The 17,512-nt window shown below is 31.8% G+C and overlaps 1 protein-coding gene across 1 annotated transcript; it reads right to left on the reverse strand.

Moving 5' to 3' along the window:
- Nucleotides 1-1,784: 1,784 nt before the first annotated feature.
- On the reverse strand, nucleotides 1,785-16,710 carry LOC148629367 (DNA-directed RNA polymerases I, II, and III subunit RPABC1). The gene is made up of 8 exons (XM_088549332.1): nucleotides 16,528-16,710; nucleotides 12,031-12,119; nucleotides 11,187-11,248; nucleotides 10,131-10,270; nucleotides 8,523-8,603; nucleotides 5,419-5,477; nucleotides 4,244-4,322; nucleotides 1,785-3,270 (listed from the first exon to the last, which is right to left on the reverse strand). The coding sequence occupies exons 1-8, from the start codon at nucleotides 16,582-16,584 to the stop codon at nucleotides 3,205-3,207; spliced, it is 633 nt and encodes a 210-aa protein (XP_088405458.1). The 5' UTR covers nucleotides 16,585-16,710; the 3' UTR covers nucleotides 1,785-3,204.
- Between the last annotated feature and the right edge of the window lie 802 nt (nucleotides 16,711-17,512).

The raw sequence follows: 17,512 nt of genomic DNA on the forward strand, positions 1-17,512 counted from the left end.
TTATCGATTAAAAATTCTAGCATTTTGTAAACATCATCTTCTGTATATTTGGATGATAATTTGGAATTCTTTTTTACTAAGTATGAGGAATCTCTACTAAGAACTATATATTTGTATCTTGGTGTAAAAGATCCATAAGATATGTGAAAAAGCTTGTTTTTGGCCCCTTTTTTTACCCTCATTCCTAATCAGTATAAATCTACTCCAAAATCACTCCCATAATGGTATTAAATATTGTGGAACAAAATCATAAACATCCATGCTTTTACTGGAGTTATAGTTAAATTCTATGAAATGCTCAATTAGATCCCTTTTTTGCCCCTAATTAAAAAATGGCTGGGGGTCACAACCCAATCCCAATCCAAGTGCTGTCATCACTGGAGGTTTTCGATTCTTGTAAAAAATGCAGCATGAAGAAAACTTTTAAGATTGCATGATATGAAATAAAACTTTTGTTGCATTTTTCATATGATTTAGAATTGTTTTTTCCTTATGTATAAACTGAATGTCAACCAGTACTACTGATTTCTGAAGTATAAACTGAATGTCAATCAATACTACTGATACCTGAAGTATAAGCTGTAATAAATAGTTAAACTTAACACACATTTACAAATTTTGTTTTATTACATGTTTTTCCCAAATTTTTGAATTTTTAAACCTGTCCAAAAGTCAATTTTGCATTTACATTCAAAAACTATATTAGCAGATTATTTATCCCACAATATAATTTTACTCAAATAAAACCAATTTCAGCTTAAGAAAATAATCTGATGAACATTAGATTCTCCAAAACTAGACACTTTCGATCAATTTGAATTTTCCCACCAATTTTACTTGGATAAAATCACTCTCCTTCACTTCCTGTTTATTAATCATAAAATATTATCGAGAGGATAGAGATTTTGACTGATAAGTGTGTCAATTGGAACAAGCTTAACACATTTAATGCTTCTGGACATATAACTGCATGAACTAAATTCCCTAAACACAATTTATTACTAAATATCTTTCAAGGCAAAAAAGGAGTCTTTCAAATCTTCAGTTGATTTGAAGACAAGATCTTAATTTTATTGCGGAAATAATAGAATATTATTGAGATGAATAATTGCCAGAAACATATTTACTGGTTATGAAAGAGGTTTTCAATGATACAAAAGACACAACAGTTGGACTACATTTTTTGGTAGTTTTCAGTCGGGAAGTTCATGTGATGAACCGGTAAGATAGGTATTTTGATTCTGAAGAAAATGCCAAAATGAGTCTAAGACAGAAATGGTTGTAGCTAGTTACTGTTTGTAGCACAAACAATTTCTATCATTTATTTTGGTGACAGATCTGAAATCGCATCCCACGATATATACAGAAGTTATGTACAAAATATCTAGTGGCTGACTTAAAGTTGCATAGAAAAAAGTTCCGAAAAAAATTTTCCCTGACCACCTGAACAATTGACATTCAACAATCTATAAGCCAATTTGTCAGAGTGCAAACCAGCCAAAAATCAATACCAACCTTTCAATTGTTTTTGGAACCTTGTTGTACAATTTTATCAAAATCAACCAATTTATACATTTGTGTATTCATGCTATAGAACAGAACAAATAAATTACAACATGAAAATACCATTTGTAACTGGTACAAAGCAAAATTCAAGACTGCTTTAAGTGTTACCAAGAAACTAAAGTATATAACCGATGAAACTAGTAGGGGTGACATATCATTGTGCTGTAGTACAAGAGAAAAGTATCACCATTTTTCATGAAGATTAAAAACAAACTCACTGTATTTTGCGTGTGTTTTAATTACAAATTACATTTAAACATGTACATGTATTTCTACACACTATTACAATCAGCCCATAATGGTTTTGCTCAATTTTGGTCCACTCCAGTAGAACACTGTAAACAAAGCAATGCTGTATATATTGACTTATCACAAATACACATGTTGTAAGTGATGGAGTTAATGACATGGAACTCCTGACTTAAAAAAGCTTTACTATACAGAAAAGTGTTACTTTAAGCAAACAGTAAAAAAGGACATTAATGAAACAGTATTAAAGTGATACCTTGTTATGTTATGATAAAAAAAAAGGGGGGATGGTAAAACTTTCAAAATAGCCTCAAAAACTCAAAAACCACATTTTGGATTTTGCTGAAAATTGAACTTAACATGTATTTCATGGCACTTAACAACTGTACAAAGTTTCCATCTGTTTTCAAGTTATCATCTTGGGGTAATAAAAAATGTCGCACACTGAAATCAAGTGCTAAAATAGGTCTGATTAAATTTCCATTACATTTTACAATTTTTCAAAAATTTTCACTCTCCTTCAGTTTTCCTACTTATAAGTAAAATTTACAAGTGAACATGCCAACATGTTAAAAATACAAATTTAATCATGTCATCAACAGAAATAAAATGTCACCTAATGAAGTAAAATGTACAATATCTATAGGATTTGTAAGTCTCGACCAAGTTTCAGATTCCCTTCCGGAATTTTAGATGTAGAATGTGTTGAAATCCGAAGACCAGTCTGCATTTTATTGTTTACTTCTTGGAAATTGAAATGCTGTATTACAATGCAAAATCTTCTATTTTATGCTTTTCTTTACATTTTTATCCAGTAGAACTAAATATTTGTCATTTTTTATCAGTATTTTTTTCATAAAAAAATATTTTGCTTTTAACATTGAACTCAATGCTATGTTAATGACGAATCTCTATGCATTTGAATGGGAGATGATAATCCATTCTCATGAAATCATGGAGTCACGTGACGAGACTTACACACCCTATTGCACAACAAGTAAGATTTTTAATATGCATTAGGTTATATATAGCTTGCTTGATATGATAACGAAAAAAAAAAAAGAAAAATAGAGAGAGCATTCAAATATGACCCTTAGTGGACTAAAATTTAAAGTATTGATGAAAGTTGGAAAATTCACAGATTCTCTATAAAAGGTTTTATATTAAAAGTTAAACATAAATCAACTTGTAGTCAGAAAGTTCACGTATACATATTGTTTAAACACATTCCTTAAATGGACAATAACAAAAAAGTCAAGTTACGTCAGTAGATTTTGTTTTTCTCCTCACTGGTCATTGTAAAAGTATGTGAACAATTGTCTACACTTTCTGAAACAAGAATTGCCACTTTTGTCTCTTGAGAATAATCCTGCTGATTAATTCATTCCCTCATACCACCAATCTATAACTGACATATCTACCAGCTGTCTCCGAGTTCCTGATAATCTTCACAACCTGCATTACATACATTTCTTTTTAATTTCAATTACAAAAAAGACTGACACTTATTTCATGGAATAATGTTGTTAAATTTTTATTGCACTATAAAGAACTATCTCTTAGATGTAATGAAAGAATCACCACACCAAAAACATGTTGATTAAGCTGTAAAGATATATTTAAAAACATGAAGTTGCAATGTTGTCTTGATAGATATACCCCCACTCATACAGAAAGTTGATTCTGGACAGAACCCAAAATTGAATATAAATATGTGCTATTTATATAAAGCAACACACCAAATTTGGAACCAATCCATTGATTGGGAGCCGAAAAATTTCTCAATCATTTCATGGAGTGAAAAATAACACAATCCCACTAAACAGGATGTTGATATTCGACAGCACCCAAAGTCACTTACAATGTATGCCCCATCTATATAAAGCAACATACCAAAACTCAATGTAAGCAGATTGTGATGAAATTTGATAGACCCACAGTCAGACAAGGTGATTACAATACACCACCCATTCATCAAGTTGGGGTATAATAATTCAGCAACATTAATGAGCATATTTCAAGTAAAATTCTTTACTTAAAATGCATGTTTTAATAAATGCTAAATATGAAAAAAAAAATCTTAAAATCACAAATTTAAAAGGTTAAAACTCTAAATATAATATGTGGAAAGTGATTTTTATGTTCTAATAAGTTTAGACTTACAAATTTTTTTTATCTATTAATGTTTTTCAGCAGAAAGACAAGATACTTTTATTCAGCATTTATGTCCATAATGTTACTAAATCAATTTTGCAGTCATTCCAGTTACCAAACTGATAAAGGTTTGAACAAAAGCCCCTGTTTCTCACTGAGTGCCAAATCAAGTTAAGATTAGAACAAATAAGCTTATATTTACAGTTATCTCAATTTGACCATATATGAAAGTAAATGTCTGAAATAAATTGTTAAAAAACCATGGTTAACTAACCTGTCCACGCTTTAATCCAAAGTATCTTGATACTGGATCTCCTTGTTGTATTCTTGGTAACTGGGATTCTTTCAATCTACTATGAATGGTTAAGGAAATAGTTAAATATCATTTCCTGAACTATGCTACAATATGTTAACCTGCTTCAATATCAACAAAACCCTTAATCTTCTGACAATGGTTAAAGTATATATTTCTTCCTTTCAATACAAAATTGCACAAAATAAACAGATTTTTTTTATTGTAAAAGCATTACAGGTTACAGTATACAACTAGAATAAAAAGCTTCACAGAGTGCAGCATGATATGCCCACAGTAATCAAACCCTAAACAGTTGGGGCAAATCTGAACATACTTAGCATAGGGACTCACAATTCATACAACTAAAGTTACTGCACAAAAACCAAGTGTTTTAGAATGATGACGACAACATGGACATGACGTCAACAACAAAGACAGCATCATACAGATAGTTTTTTAATATGCTGTATAATAAAGAGAAATTAAAGGCAAGAGTATATTTTTCTTAGAAATATTTTTGTGGCATCAGGTGACTTTGTACCAAGAGATGGGGAAATGAAATTGAGTTTGATTGTATTGTTTTCTGCTTAAAAAACACTGATTCAGATTTTAAATAAATTAAACAGGTAAATGAAAGCAACTTTTCTCCTTCATTTTCAAATGTAACCTTAAATGTTTATTTTTCATGCACAATTTTAAGATTGCTTGGAAAACTTTATCAATACCAGTTTTATTCTATGTTAATCATAGATATATTGAATCTACAACAAAAGCAAATGGATTCAGAAAACTTCTTCAGATCTGAGAAATTTCATAATCGACGAGCTTAAGTTGTAGATTCTGTTTCTTATATTTTTTCAAAAGGCAAAAATGGGGGTCATTCAGAACCTGTGTCATGACGGAAATTCTACCTATAGTCGGTCTGTGACGTCAACAATTGTTACGGGAAACACTGTTAAAATCATCATAATGTCCCTTTCCACCAAGGAGATTTTATAGACAAGGCAATACAATCACACAACAACAAATTGCCCCATTTTATTTTTGCCAATCAGCGCCTAAGACCTCAAATATCTCTATAGATGAGAAATATTTTTTACTCACACTGGTCAAGAAGTGTAAAAATAGATTAAAAATTAGAGAAATAAGGATACTATCTGGATAACAGCTCAGCCTTTTCTTCTGGAATCAGAACAACATGCTCAGGTACTAACTGGAAAAAAATAAGAAAGGGAAACCATATAATAGTAGTGTGTGATGCACTCTTCAATACTACATCCCTACATATTCATAAATAACTTATCATTCCATTTTTTTTCAGTTTTAAAACAATTATTTTCAACCTTTTTTTGGTGAATCTTACACTGCACTTAACATATTACTTACAAATTCTAAATCCCATCATGATCAAGCAGGAGATCAAGTGTAAATATTTGTAAGAATCAGGCAAAATGGGAAAAAATCAGAAACATACTTGCCAAAACCCCACTGATCAGACAGTATAATACCACTCAAGGATGCTTTCTCTATTTAAAAAAAGACCATTACTTGATCTCTGCATCACTGGATTTGATCAGAAACTTTTCAAAGAATCAAGGAAAAATGAGGTTTTTGAGTTGTCTGCCTTTGAAATGTCCATTTTCAGTGCATTTCAATGAAATTGCAACTCAATGGTCCAACATAATATGGAAAATGTTGTCTGTTTCCATTGGTTCTGATGATGTAAATAGTCAAATTACTTTATCAATATGATGGTTTTCTTCATACCATGTTTCACTGACTGACTGATTCTTACATAATAAGTCTCAACTAAACTGAAAATAGGGCGCAACACACAATTCATCAAGCCAAACTTGCATACAAATGATATCAAACTAAAACCTTATTTTGTTAAAGCTGCAAAACAAAATGACATCATTACCCAGCAGGGTTTTTAATTTTAAAACCAATCGTCACATTTGCATGACCCCTTTTGTAAGCCCTACATTGTATCATAACAATACTGTTTTAAATGTGACATTTAATACATTTTAACTTATCATGTATAATATTAATGATCCTATTTAATTTTGCTGAATTAAGATTTTTACACATAAATTATCAATATTAATTTAAAATCAACATTTAAATTTCTAGCAACTACCATGTAGCATTATGTCCAATTGTTCATTTTCATGTAATTCATAAAATTGCAGGAAACAGTATCCTTTGATTTTTGAAGATTTTAGATTTCCCTGTGAAAGTTCAAAATGAAAATTAACTTGTCTGCTTTATGTACTTGATAAATCCTTTCAGAAATTCAAATTTTCTACTTGTTAAAGGGAAAGTGGAACATAATATATAACTTTCCCAAAATGCACCTGCCCCGGATGGTTGAAAATTGGAATCATAGAACACTGGAAAATGTTTGAACTCCCAGCTTGATATCAGGATGAAAGAACTTGGTATCAAACATGCATTGAGTGAATCTAATTACTATAATTTTTTTCTCCATCAACATTTCAATACCATTGTGTGCCATTTTTAGACTAGGAGAATTTTCATTTCTTTTTACTTACTGATTTTCCCACCCAAAAGTCACATGGTGATTAGATAAGGGTATACAAAAACAGAAATTTTCTGTCAATTCTAGCACTTCAAAGTGTTTAGACAATACCTGAGTGATGAAAATAAACATTGTTTGAGTAATAGGAAAAATTCTTCTATCAGGTAAATCAGTTACTGAGTTAAGAATTTTATTTAACTGTCAAGTCTTTAACCTTGCTTTTAGCCCTATGCACATTTCAGTGTAGATCAAGTTATCGTTGACCATTGTCAATTTTGATTTACGTCTGACTGACACCTCCCAATGATTTTTTTTGTTTGGGTGAATTACCACATTTCCCTGACTATAAGTTGATGTGGAGTTTAAGTTGAATTGCCTAATTTTGACCAAAACTGACGAAAAAACATAGATAAGTCAAATTTGCCAGATAAGTCGAAGGTCAGATATATTGTAGGTGTCAGAGAGATCCAAGTTGAGCTCTTTGTTTTTTCACAGTATATTATTTCTGCTATGTTACTTTGTGTAGTATTTCTGAATTACATTAATATTTGTGTTTTTGTTAAAGTCTACTTTGCAAGTTCAATTGTTTTTATCGTTAACATGTCAAGGTGTGAAATTAGCGAAAAACTGATTAGTTTGATGCATACGTCATCATTACGAGCAGTAATTAATAAACAATATTGCCTGGCATTTCGAAATACAATTAAAAAAAAAAACTTTAACTGATTAAAATTTGAGCCATGCTTGAATGTGTTACAACATACCGTAAAGGGGTATAAATTTGCATATTAAAAGATTGACAACTCCAGAACACTCGATAATGTCTTTCCAGTAAAAAAAAGTTTTGTTATCATATCTTCTAGAGTTTGCTCAATATTTTAAAGGTTTAAAAGCTTTTATTAACATTATCGTACTCATTCATAAAGGATAGTGGCACTGATCAATTATTTTTTAGTTTGATTGCCGGATTGACTGTTTGAGTGACGGCTTTCTTTGATTGCAGTTTACCCAAAATTTTGAATGAAAGCAATAAAAAATGAAATAAACAAATCCAATGAAATGCATTGCAGTTGAAAATTTTTACTTGAAAAATCCTTATATTAGTCAAAGTGAACGATAAGTCGGTCTGGCACTTTGCTGAAAAAAAAATATTGACTTATAGTCCACAAATATGGTAATAAGTAATTAAAAGGAATAATTGTACATTCCTAGCTACTGACAATAAATGTCAAGATTAGCATTGACTGCCTTCAGATTAAGTTTGTGAAACTTAGCAGTTTACCGGTGCCATGTTTGACACCTTAAAAATATGTGGTCCTTTTCACAAAAAATCGTAAATGTAAAATTATGATGTCATAGTAAATCAAAGTATAGTGACGTCATAATTTATGACTAATTTTACACTTACGATTTTTTTTGAAAAGGACCAATGGTGTTGAAGAAACAAAAGTGATGAATTCACTTGAAAAAAAATGTTAGCCATTTCCAAGGATTATTCATCAATGGCAAAAATGGTGAGCACTAGCTTAATCATTGCTATCAAGTGAGAAAATAATTACCAAATCTTGTTTTTGCATATAATAAGATTGCAGTATAGCCCTCCTTTTATGAGGGGTGATACAATAAGTTTACTCAGAGAACACTCCATATCGATTTTGCATGATAAAGGCATTGCTAAACCCTGTTACGACACCTGCCAACTAAAATTATTACCATATGTTCTGTAATGTTGATCAGCAGTTCAGACTCCATGAACTGTTCTAAAATGTACTTAGGTGCCATATCTGTTAAAGACTGAAATATAAATGGATAAAAGCTTTTAATATTAACATGAAGAATGTCAAAAAACAACAACCATAATCACTTATTAATATCAGCAAATTCCATACTCACACTTAAGCTAGTCAAAGACATGTATATGTAATTCTTTTTTTCTTATTTGTAATATTTAAAATATTTTCACTGACAGTCAGCTTTCAGCCACCTCATTTGTTTGGATCAACCATAAACCTGTAATTAAACAGAGTTGCAACTTACAGAAATCTCACATAATCATGCGACGGGGAATGAGATCTCCTACTTACTTAATTTATAATGACAACTGACTTTGAATGAACACAACTAAAAAAGAATTGACTAATATTGAATAAAACCATCAGTTTCTATGATATTTTACATTCATGTTCATGCCACATTTTTCTTTCTACCACAACAAACAAAAAAGAAGTATTGGAAACAAGTTACCTACCCCCCAATTTACATGTATATGAAAATGAAAATAATTCAAAATTTAATTCTTTTTCTAATTAACTTATCACAACTTTTTTTGTTTTTTTACAATAATTGAAAAAAAAATCTTCAGTTTCCAATTCCTTCTGGGCATCTGTCACAGTATACTTCAAATCATTTCATCAAAAAGTAATTTAATAAATAAGTGGAAAGGTCAGGGAATCTCGTCCGCCGCATGATGATTTTATCGATATACTGGCTAACTGACAAGTTGCTTATCTCTTTAACTATAGATCTCTGGATCAATTCATATCTTGTTTTATGCAAAACAATATAAACTAGATGTAACTAATGCACAGCATAACAGGATGTCCCCCCTACCCCCAATGTTACATGAACATTTTAAATTACTTTCTATAGCTCTACAGCTCCATTATTTTTTTTCAACAACCTTATTGAAATGGTGGCTATGTTTGAAATTTCAAATCTTAAGTGCACTTCTACACACTGTGTTTATTCTAATGTCAAGTTTGGATTAAATCCATTCAGCTGTTTCAGAGGAGTTCTGCAGACAAAACAGGACAGAAGAAAGATTTCTCCAACTTCGGGAAAATTAAAATTTCTAATATAATAATATGAGAAGAAATTTTAACCACATGTTTCATAAGAATAATTTCAATGAAAATATATAGCAGCTTCATCAACAAACTTTTGATCACTAAGATGCCTTGAGTTTGATATCAGAATGTCCCAAAATAAAACATTTTGCTGATTCTCAAAGAGTTATTTCCCTTAGGTGTTGTGTACTTCCTTAAGATAATCATTGATTTTAAAAAAAATGATTTTTATGTATATAGAGGCTTGTCAACATATAATTATCATATTTGTAAAAAATATGATTAACATGTGAATGTCATGTGATATGTCATGTGATAAATCATACATAAACTTAAACATACTCTTAATCATATGATGCACTTCATACAATTTTTATGTTTGATGCTTTTGCCTTCATAACCCATTGATTGTTTTCATTCACTTAATAAATATTGTTTCCTCATTACTTAAAGAATATCACAAGAAGAACCAAACCTGTTTAGCTGAAGGTGTCATTCCAGCCTGGACAACAATAATTGCACGAGTAATATTTTCTTCTTGCATTCTCTGACAGTATGTTTTGATTGTTTTAATACCCACTTTTGGTTCCTCTGGGAAAAACACAAACATCTGATCTGAAAGGTAGCAAACAAAAACATAGTCCAATGATGTACATGGCTATTTTTTTGTACTTAATGTCCACTTGTAAATAAGAAATTTTTTGAAAGCATGCCAGACTGTATGGCTTGATAGTCAACAACTAAGTATAATAAAGAAAAAAAACTTCACACTTTTAACATTTGTCCCTTTCTGAAGTTCTCCATTCATAAACAAGCAACTTGTAGCCACATGTCCCATACCACAGCAAAAAAAGTCCCAAATTCCTGTAAAATTTGTCAAATCATAATGGCAGCATAAGATCAATAACAATGGCGACCAATAATCCTACAAAATTGGAACAAAATCCATCCAGCCGTTACTGCAGTGTTGCGTCCACAATTGTGATGGGACGAACAGATAGACATCAATATATCTATGTCCCCTTCCACATAATGTTTAAGGATTTAATAAGAGCTTATAGTTTAGTGTGAACCCTCCTTCATACTGAAGATTTGAGAAAATCCCTCATGTTTCAGAACTTTACTGCCATGGACATTGAATCAGTAACATTTTTTTTCATTGTTTCCTATGCTTGCACTCTTACAAAAATGCAGATTTGATTTTAATATGTCCATTTCAAATATACATGATTTTAAGAAGTAAACAAAAAAGCAGAAATTGGCAATATCCTGGGTTATTATACAGTTTTAAAAAAACAACGAAACAGTAAAATCTTGATTTGAAAAAGCAGAATTCTGTTATAAAGCTATATAAAATCATCAAACAAATGATACACTTTCAGAGAAGGTTTCTAAGTAATGGCATAACAAATTTATAGGACAGTAAACTAACATACAAATGACACCTGTAATGGAAAGCAGAAAATCTTAAATTTCCTGATACCAAAAGGGAGAGAGTACAAAAATACTAGAACAATTTGGAACTACAAACCTGTTGGATCATCATTATGTGCAACAAGTACAATAAGGTCGCTTCTAGCTGGCTTACGCTCACTGAAATTAGAAAAAAAATCATTTATCAACTTAAATTAATACCCTGTATTAAAATTTAATTAAATTGTATTATTAATTGTATTAAATTTAATTTAAATATGAAACTTTTCTACAGTATTTATATTTTCTTCTTGAATACATGTATAAATAGAGTGCTTTCAATCTGAAATCTATAATATCAGATTTATATGTGCACTTGAATATGTTTTGCCCATGGATTTCCTCCTGCTTTGATATACATCCTTAATATTAATATTTAATTATTTAGACCTTTATATAGCCTGACATTTGGCCACTTTATTTACCATGTAGGTCATAACCCCTAAATTAACCAAAACCTGCCCTATGAAGTATTGAACATTGTATTACAATATAATGTAGATCCATATCATTCCACTTACATGTATGTAATCAAATTTATGAAGCAATTGCTTCAACACCTTTTAAATCCTTAATTCCAAAACTACTTGGGTCATAACACATGGTTTGTAATATTGTTGTAAAATCTCATCAAAATCCACCAACAAACATTCAAGTTAAAATACAAAATCAAGTGTGTACAGATAATGACAACATGACATTGCCATACCTTTGTAGGATGGAGAAAATTTTCACGTTGTATAATAAACTGTCATCCAAGTCTATGCATTTAACTTATAAGTTTATCTCCTAACTGTATACAAAGAGTAGATTTACCTTGGTTTATCTCATAAATTGCAAACTACAAGTAAGGAAACATTAACATAGGTTAAATTTTTAACTGCATACAATGGGAACATTACCTTGGTTTATCTCCAAACTGCATTTTAAATTCATCTAGTGTCTGGTCCAATTCATCCTGTGTTACTAAGTACCCTCTGTCATGGCAAAGCTAAAAGGAGAAGAGGAGAACATATCTATTCCCTTTTACTCAAGTTATCATCCAGAAATAAGAAAAAGTTCTTGTTTCTGGTCACTTTGTGGCCCTTTATTCTTACTTGCTTTTAGCCACAACACCAAAATTCAATCTCAGTCTCATTTTGAAGTCTGGCACCTTGCAGTACAATTGAAAAGAGATTATTTTACTTATACCAACAAAATTGTTTGGATTCAGGAAAATTTTTGCTTCTGGCCCCTAATTCTGAATTGGTTCAAGTTATAGCCACAAGTAATATTTCAAGCCTTCCTTAGGTAGTATGGCAAAAAATCCAATTACTTATAGTCAAGTTATTGTATGGATATTTGGAAAATACTTGTGTCTGGATCCTTTCAGGGCTGTCGTTCCAAAATAGTTTAAATTTAAACCCCTTAAATTAATCCTGGTCTGACCTTTGTGGCATAGAATATTGTGGAGCAATATTAAAGACATATAAATGTTATTGGAGTAACATAAAATGTGTATAGCTAAATTCTATGAAATGCATGTTTTCTGCCCCTTTTAGGCGATTAGTTCAAAATGGTTAAGTCCATAACCATAATAATCAATACCAACCTTCCTTTTGTGGTTAGGAACCTTGTTAGAAAATTTGATGAAGATTATACATGTATGATGACAATGACAGCTGCATATATCATACAACCAAAAAAATATTTCAGTCATATAAAAAAGTGTATTTCTACTAACAAGCTGGCAAAATTAGGGCAGGTTGTTAATTTCTTTGTTGATGTATGTTGATATCCATCCAAATTTTAAGAATTGGTTCATTAGGCAAAAAAAAAAATATGTAAATTTCCGGTCACCTGACCAACCTTGAAATAATAACACGGACCTGAAAAATTTTTTCACAAAAAAAACCCGAAATTTTTAATTTTTGGTACGTTTTGTCTCCTTGCGGTCGTAATTATGTCGTGGTTATTTGTTAGATCTTAAAACGTGTTTCCAAAACGTTTTATAGAAGCTGACTTGATATCATTATCGTAAAGGGGAAGAGCAATTCTGATTTACTCCGAACAATTTTTACCTCATTGCGCTGGTAAAGTTAAGAAAATCTCGAATATAAAAACTATGATGGCCAGCTTAACAGCGGCAAGCTCAGTCATCATTATTAAAATAGCGAAATGCCATCACATGGAAGCAAACAACATATTATCGTGCTTTATAAATAAAATATATTATATCGATATGATTGATTGATTGATTGTTGGGGTTTAATGCCCAAGCAGCAATATTTCAGCTATATTCAGGCGATGAACATGAAATGGATGATAAAATGAACATGAATGATGATGAAATGAAACAAGAGGCTCCCAGGAGCCTGAATCGCTCACCTTCTCGAATTTTGCCTTTCAAAGGCAATAAATTAAACAAGAAGTTGTCCAACAATTTTGACTAAAGAAGTCTTTGGTAGGACTATCACAAGATCTTTTCAACAATTGAAAGTTTCTTTTAATCTATCATAGTTTTCAAGATATTGACTGAAAACTATTAAAAAAAAAAAGTCATTTTTCCCCTTTCAAGGGCAATAACTCTTACAAGGAGTCTGGGGACTTGTGTAGTCTATTAATATGGATTATTTCAGCTATTGAAAGAATTTGGATAAACCTAACGGTTTAGGAGATATATGTGAAAAACTACTGTCTGACCCCTATGTTTAATTTTTAGTAATGGCGGCCATGTTTTTTGACAAATCAAAAATCCTCATATCAATTCTATGCAGTATACCCCAAGAAAAATTTATACCAAGTTTGGTTTCAATTGGTCAAGTAGTGTCAGAGGAGAAGATTTTGAAAAGAAATAACATCAAAAATAGCAAAAATTGTTGAAAAAGGGCAACAACTCCAACATGGCTTAATGGATTAAAACCAAAATTCGATCAGAGATAGATCTCATCATGCTAAACACTTTTATTCAGTCAGAATTCAGTTAAACCTAACTAACGGTTTAGAAGATATATGCGAAAAAATACTGTCTGACCCCTATGTTCTATTTTTAGTAACGGTGGCCATGTTTTTTGACGAATCAAAAATCCCCACATCAGTTCTATGCAGGATACCCCAAGCAACATCATACTAAGTTTGATTCTAATTAGTCAAGTAGTTTCAGAGGAGAAGAGTTTTGTATAATTGTTGACGCCAACGGCGGACGCCAAGTGATGGCAATAGCTCACATGGCCTATGGCCAGGTGAGCTAACAAGGAATGGGACACAAGGATAATAGGGTCGACAAATCTTGGTTGCCACTAGAAAAAGGGGTGATGGATAGGGTCAGGCAATTTAGCCTCCTGTGGCGGAGCGCAAATGTTCCTACTCCTATCGAATACCACAGCAGGGTTCTTTAATGTGCAAGGAATGTGGCATTTTTCCCAACACCACTATGGTTTGCGGTTAGGTTTTCCCTATTATAGCCTTACAACCCCAGCATGTAACACGCCAGGAGTACTCCATTCCACCACCTGGGGCACACATCCCAGTTACTCTGTGGGAAGAGCGCCTAGCCCCTGGTTAGCTTCCTGAGCACTATTGAGTTGCCTTTTACGACAAGCTTAGCGCTGCTGCAGGTCTATTCTTTTGACACCCGGACCTGCACAGGGCGACTCTATAGATATGAAAGGCTAGAGTACCTGATGAGGATGTACAGCCTTGGTCATCTTGACCTAAGTGATATCAGAAACACAAGGTGAACAGATAAAAATATAAGTTCCTACTGACTAAATATAAAAAAGAAAGGTAACGGACACCTCTTATCAGTAAATTGAACATTACAGAGGGAATAACATTATTAGCGAAATCGTGTGTAGAAAAAAATTAATAAATAAAAACAGACAATCAACTCCTAAAACTTATTGGAAATATGCAGCAAATAGCCAACTAGAAATTCTGTTGAACCCAACAAGTGAAAATAAATATTATGAAACAATATAAGAATAATAAAAATAAACATAAATATGATGCAGTTCAATAATTAATCATAGGAGAGATGAGATGGATGTTTACCTATTTAAACAAATGCAAATCATTTTGAAAGGTATTGGTATTGAATTCTGCTGGGATAGGAATATGGACATGTTTTATTATTACAGTTTATATAATTAAATAAATGCAACACATTTCGAAAGGTGTGGGTATTGAGTTTTGCTGGCATAGGAATATGGACACGTTTATTCTTAAAAAATGTAACATTTTATTGAAGATGATAAATAATATAATAACTGAAAAATTACAATATGAATGAAAAAAATCAGTAAATCTAAAACAGGAAACTGATTTTTTATAAATATTATATTAAACACACAATTCTGACACAAAACTTCTAGTTTCAGCTACAGATCAAACTTAAACTACATCTCAGAAGGTATCTCAAGACATCTTGAGATGATTTTATGTCTTAAGAATGGTCTAAGAAAAGGTGTTTGTCTTTTATTGAAGACTTTACTAAAACATAAAATTGTATCAAGATGTCTTTGGACACTGCAGATCATTTGCTATCCAAACATGAGGATCATGGGACTTAAACCATTAAAAAAACATTATACAGGAAAAAAAATGTTTTTTGTAAAATAAAAACTTTTTCCGACCTACCTAACTGCAGTCAAAATCTTTGGTGATAGGAAACACACATATTATTGTTTTTTTTTTGCCTTATCAAAAGGTTTTTGTCTTGGGGATTATTTGAATAGTGGGTGCAGACTGAGTGATGCTAATGACATCACAGTACCAAAGCAAATTTCATGTAAATAGCAGTGGCTCCTTGTCCACACATTCGTGGATGGGGAGACCTCAGGCTAATCGTCCAAACACCCGGTTTGCAACAAAAACATACAAATCGTGGCGGTAATGCCTGATTCGTTACATAAATGTTGTCAAACTTATCTGCCAATATACAACTATTAATGTCATCACGAACTGTGTTCACATTTAATTAACTGAACAGTTTTCTGTTCGTGTTATATACTAGTTTGATTGCATATTTGATAGTGGCAGCAAGCCTCTGTGCTTGAAACAGATGGGTTTTATGTTGGTCAGATAATAAGGATAACAACAAAATTATCGAACACTAATCCGATCCATACTTCAGTCAAGTCAAGTCCAATGCAAGGACAAGCAGCCACTGCCTTAATGAAATACCAATTTGAAGCATGTTTAACTTTAAGGACAATTTATACAATATTTCAGTTTCTATTAGAACATTTCAGGTTTCACATGTCTCATATTAAATGAGAATATCACGGTACTTTTTGTGTCTGTGTACGTACTTTATTTACAGCATTAACTGTTAAGATTGATTTGTTCGTTGAACATGCACATATTGATATTATATGACGAACATGTGTAAACAAAAAAATATGACAAACTATGTTCACCTGCATAATGGTTTTTCGTATTCTCCATAGTTTATATGTCTCTTGTTCGTCATCCATGGTACCAGTTTTGACAGACTTCCTTCCCTAAATTCCGTAAAGGGGATCTTAATTGGTAATTGAACTACAGTCGCTTACTCTTGCTCTTGCCATGCGAAAATTTCACCGGAAGTTAAACAATACGAAATAGATAGTACTTTTAACTTGATGTCATTTCGTACCCTTTCCATATTCCCAATAAAAATATGATGTTACTCACGTTGTTCGTCTTCCATCGAAAAATCAGCTTCTTGCAAGAATTGTCTTCAATAATCGGTATTTTCGTGATAAAGAGCGACTTTTCTCATATACAAGGCAAAAGCATAGACCTGCAACTACATAAAATCTTTGAAATCGAAAAAGTGATATACGCACAAACCCAAAATATGATCGCTAACAAATAATACAATAACAAACAATAAAAAAACGTCGCATAACTACGAAGTCTTATGTTATATGACTAACCAGGGATTTTTTATATACACTCCTTGGACCAGATCAATTTATGTAAAATTTATAACATGAAGACCCTGCATGTATGGCCAATAGAGAAGAACAAAATAAGTAAGCTGCTAGACAATATGATTTGAAAACTGACAAACTCGTCCCAGACACACAAAACAGATGCACAACAGACTTCTGATGGAAATGGCTACAGAAATGGAAAAAAAAACTCTATGTATTATATTTAATCAGTCGTTAAGCGAACGCCGTGATCGATGTACGTAACATTGGAAGAGTAATCAAGAGAGCCAAGGTTATAGCAGTAATCAACAGAATGTAATCCAGGGACAAAGACCAGACAGGGACAACAGATATAAACAAAAAAGAACATAAAGTAACTAAAATCATACATACAAAGCAACAAAAGCAAATGAGCAACTTGGACTCCACTAAATACTGGGAGCATGGACCAGGCGCACCGGTAGGGTAAGCGTCCTCTGCTTTT

This window comes from Perna viridis, chromosome 1 (assembly GCF_037379345.1).
Source record: "Perna viridis isolate PV_CMFRI_1.1 ecotype Kerala chromosome 1, ASM3737934v1, whole genome shotgun sequence".
In the NCBI taxonomy this organism is placed as follows: domain Eukaryota; kingdom Metazoa; phylum Mollusca; class Bivalvia; order Mytilida; family Mytilidae; genus Perna; species Perna viridis.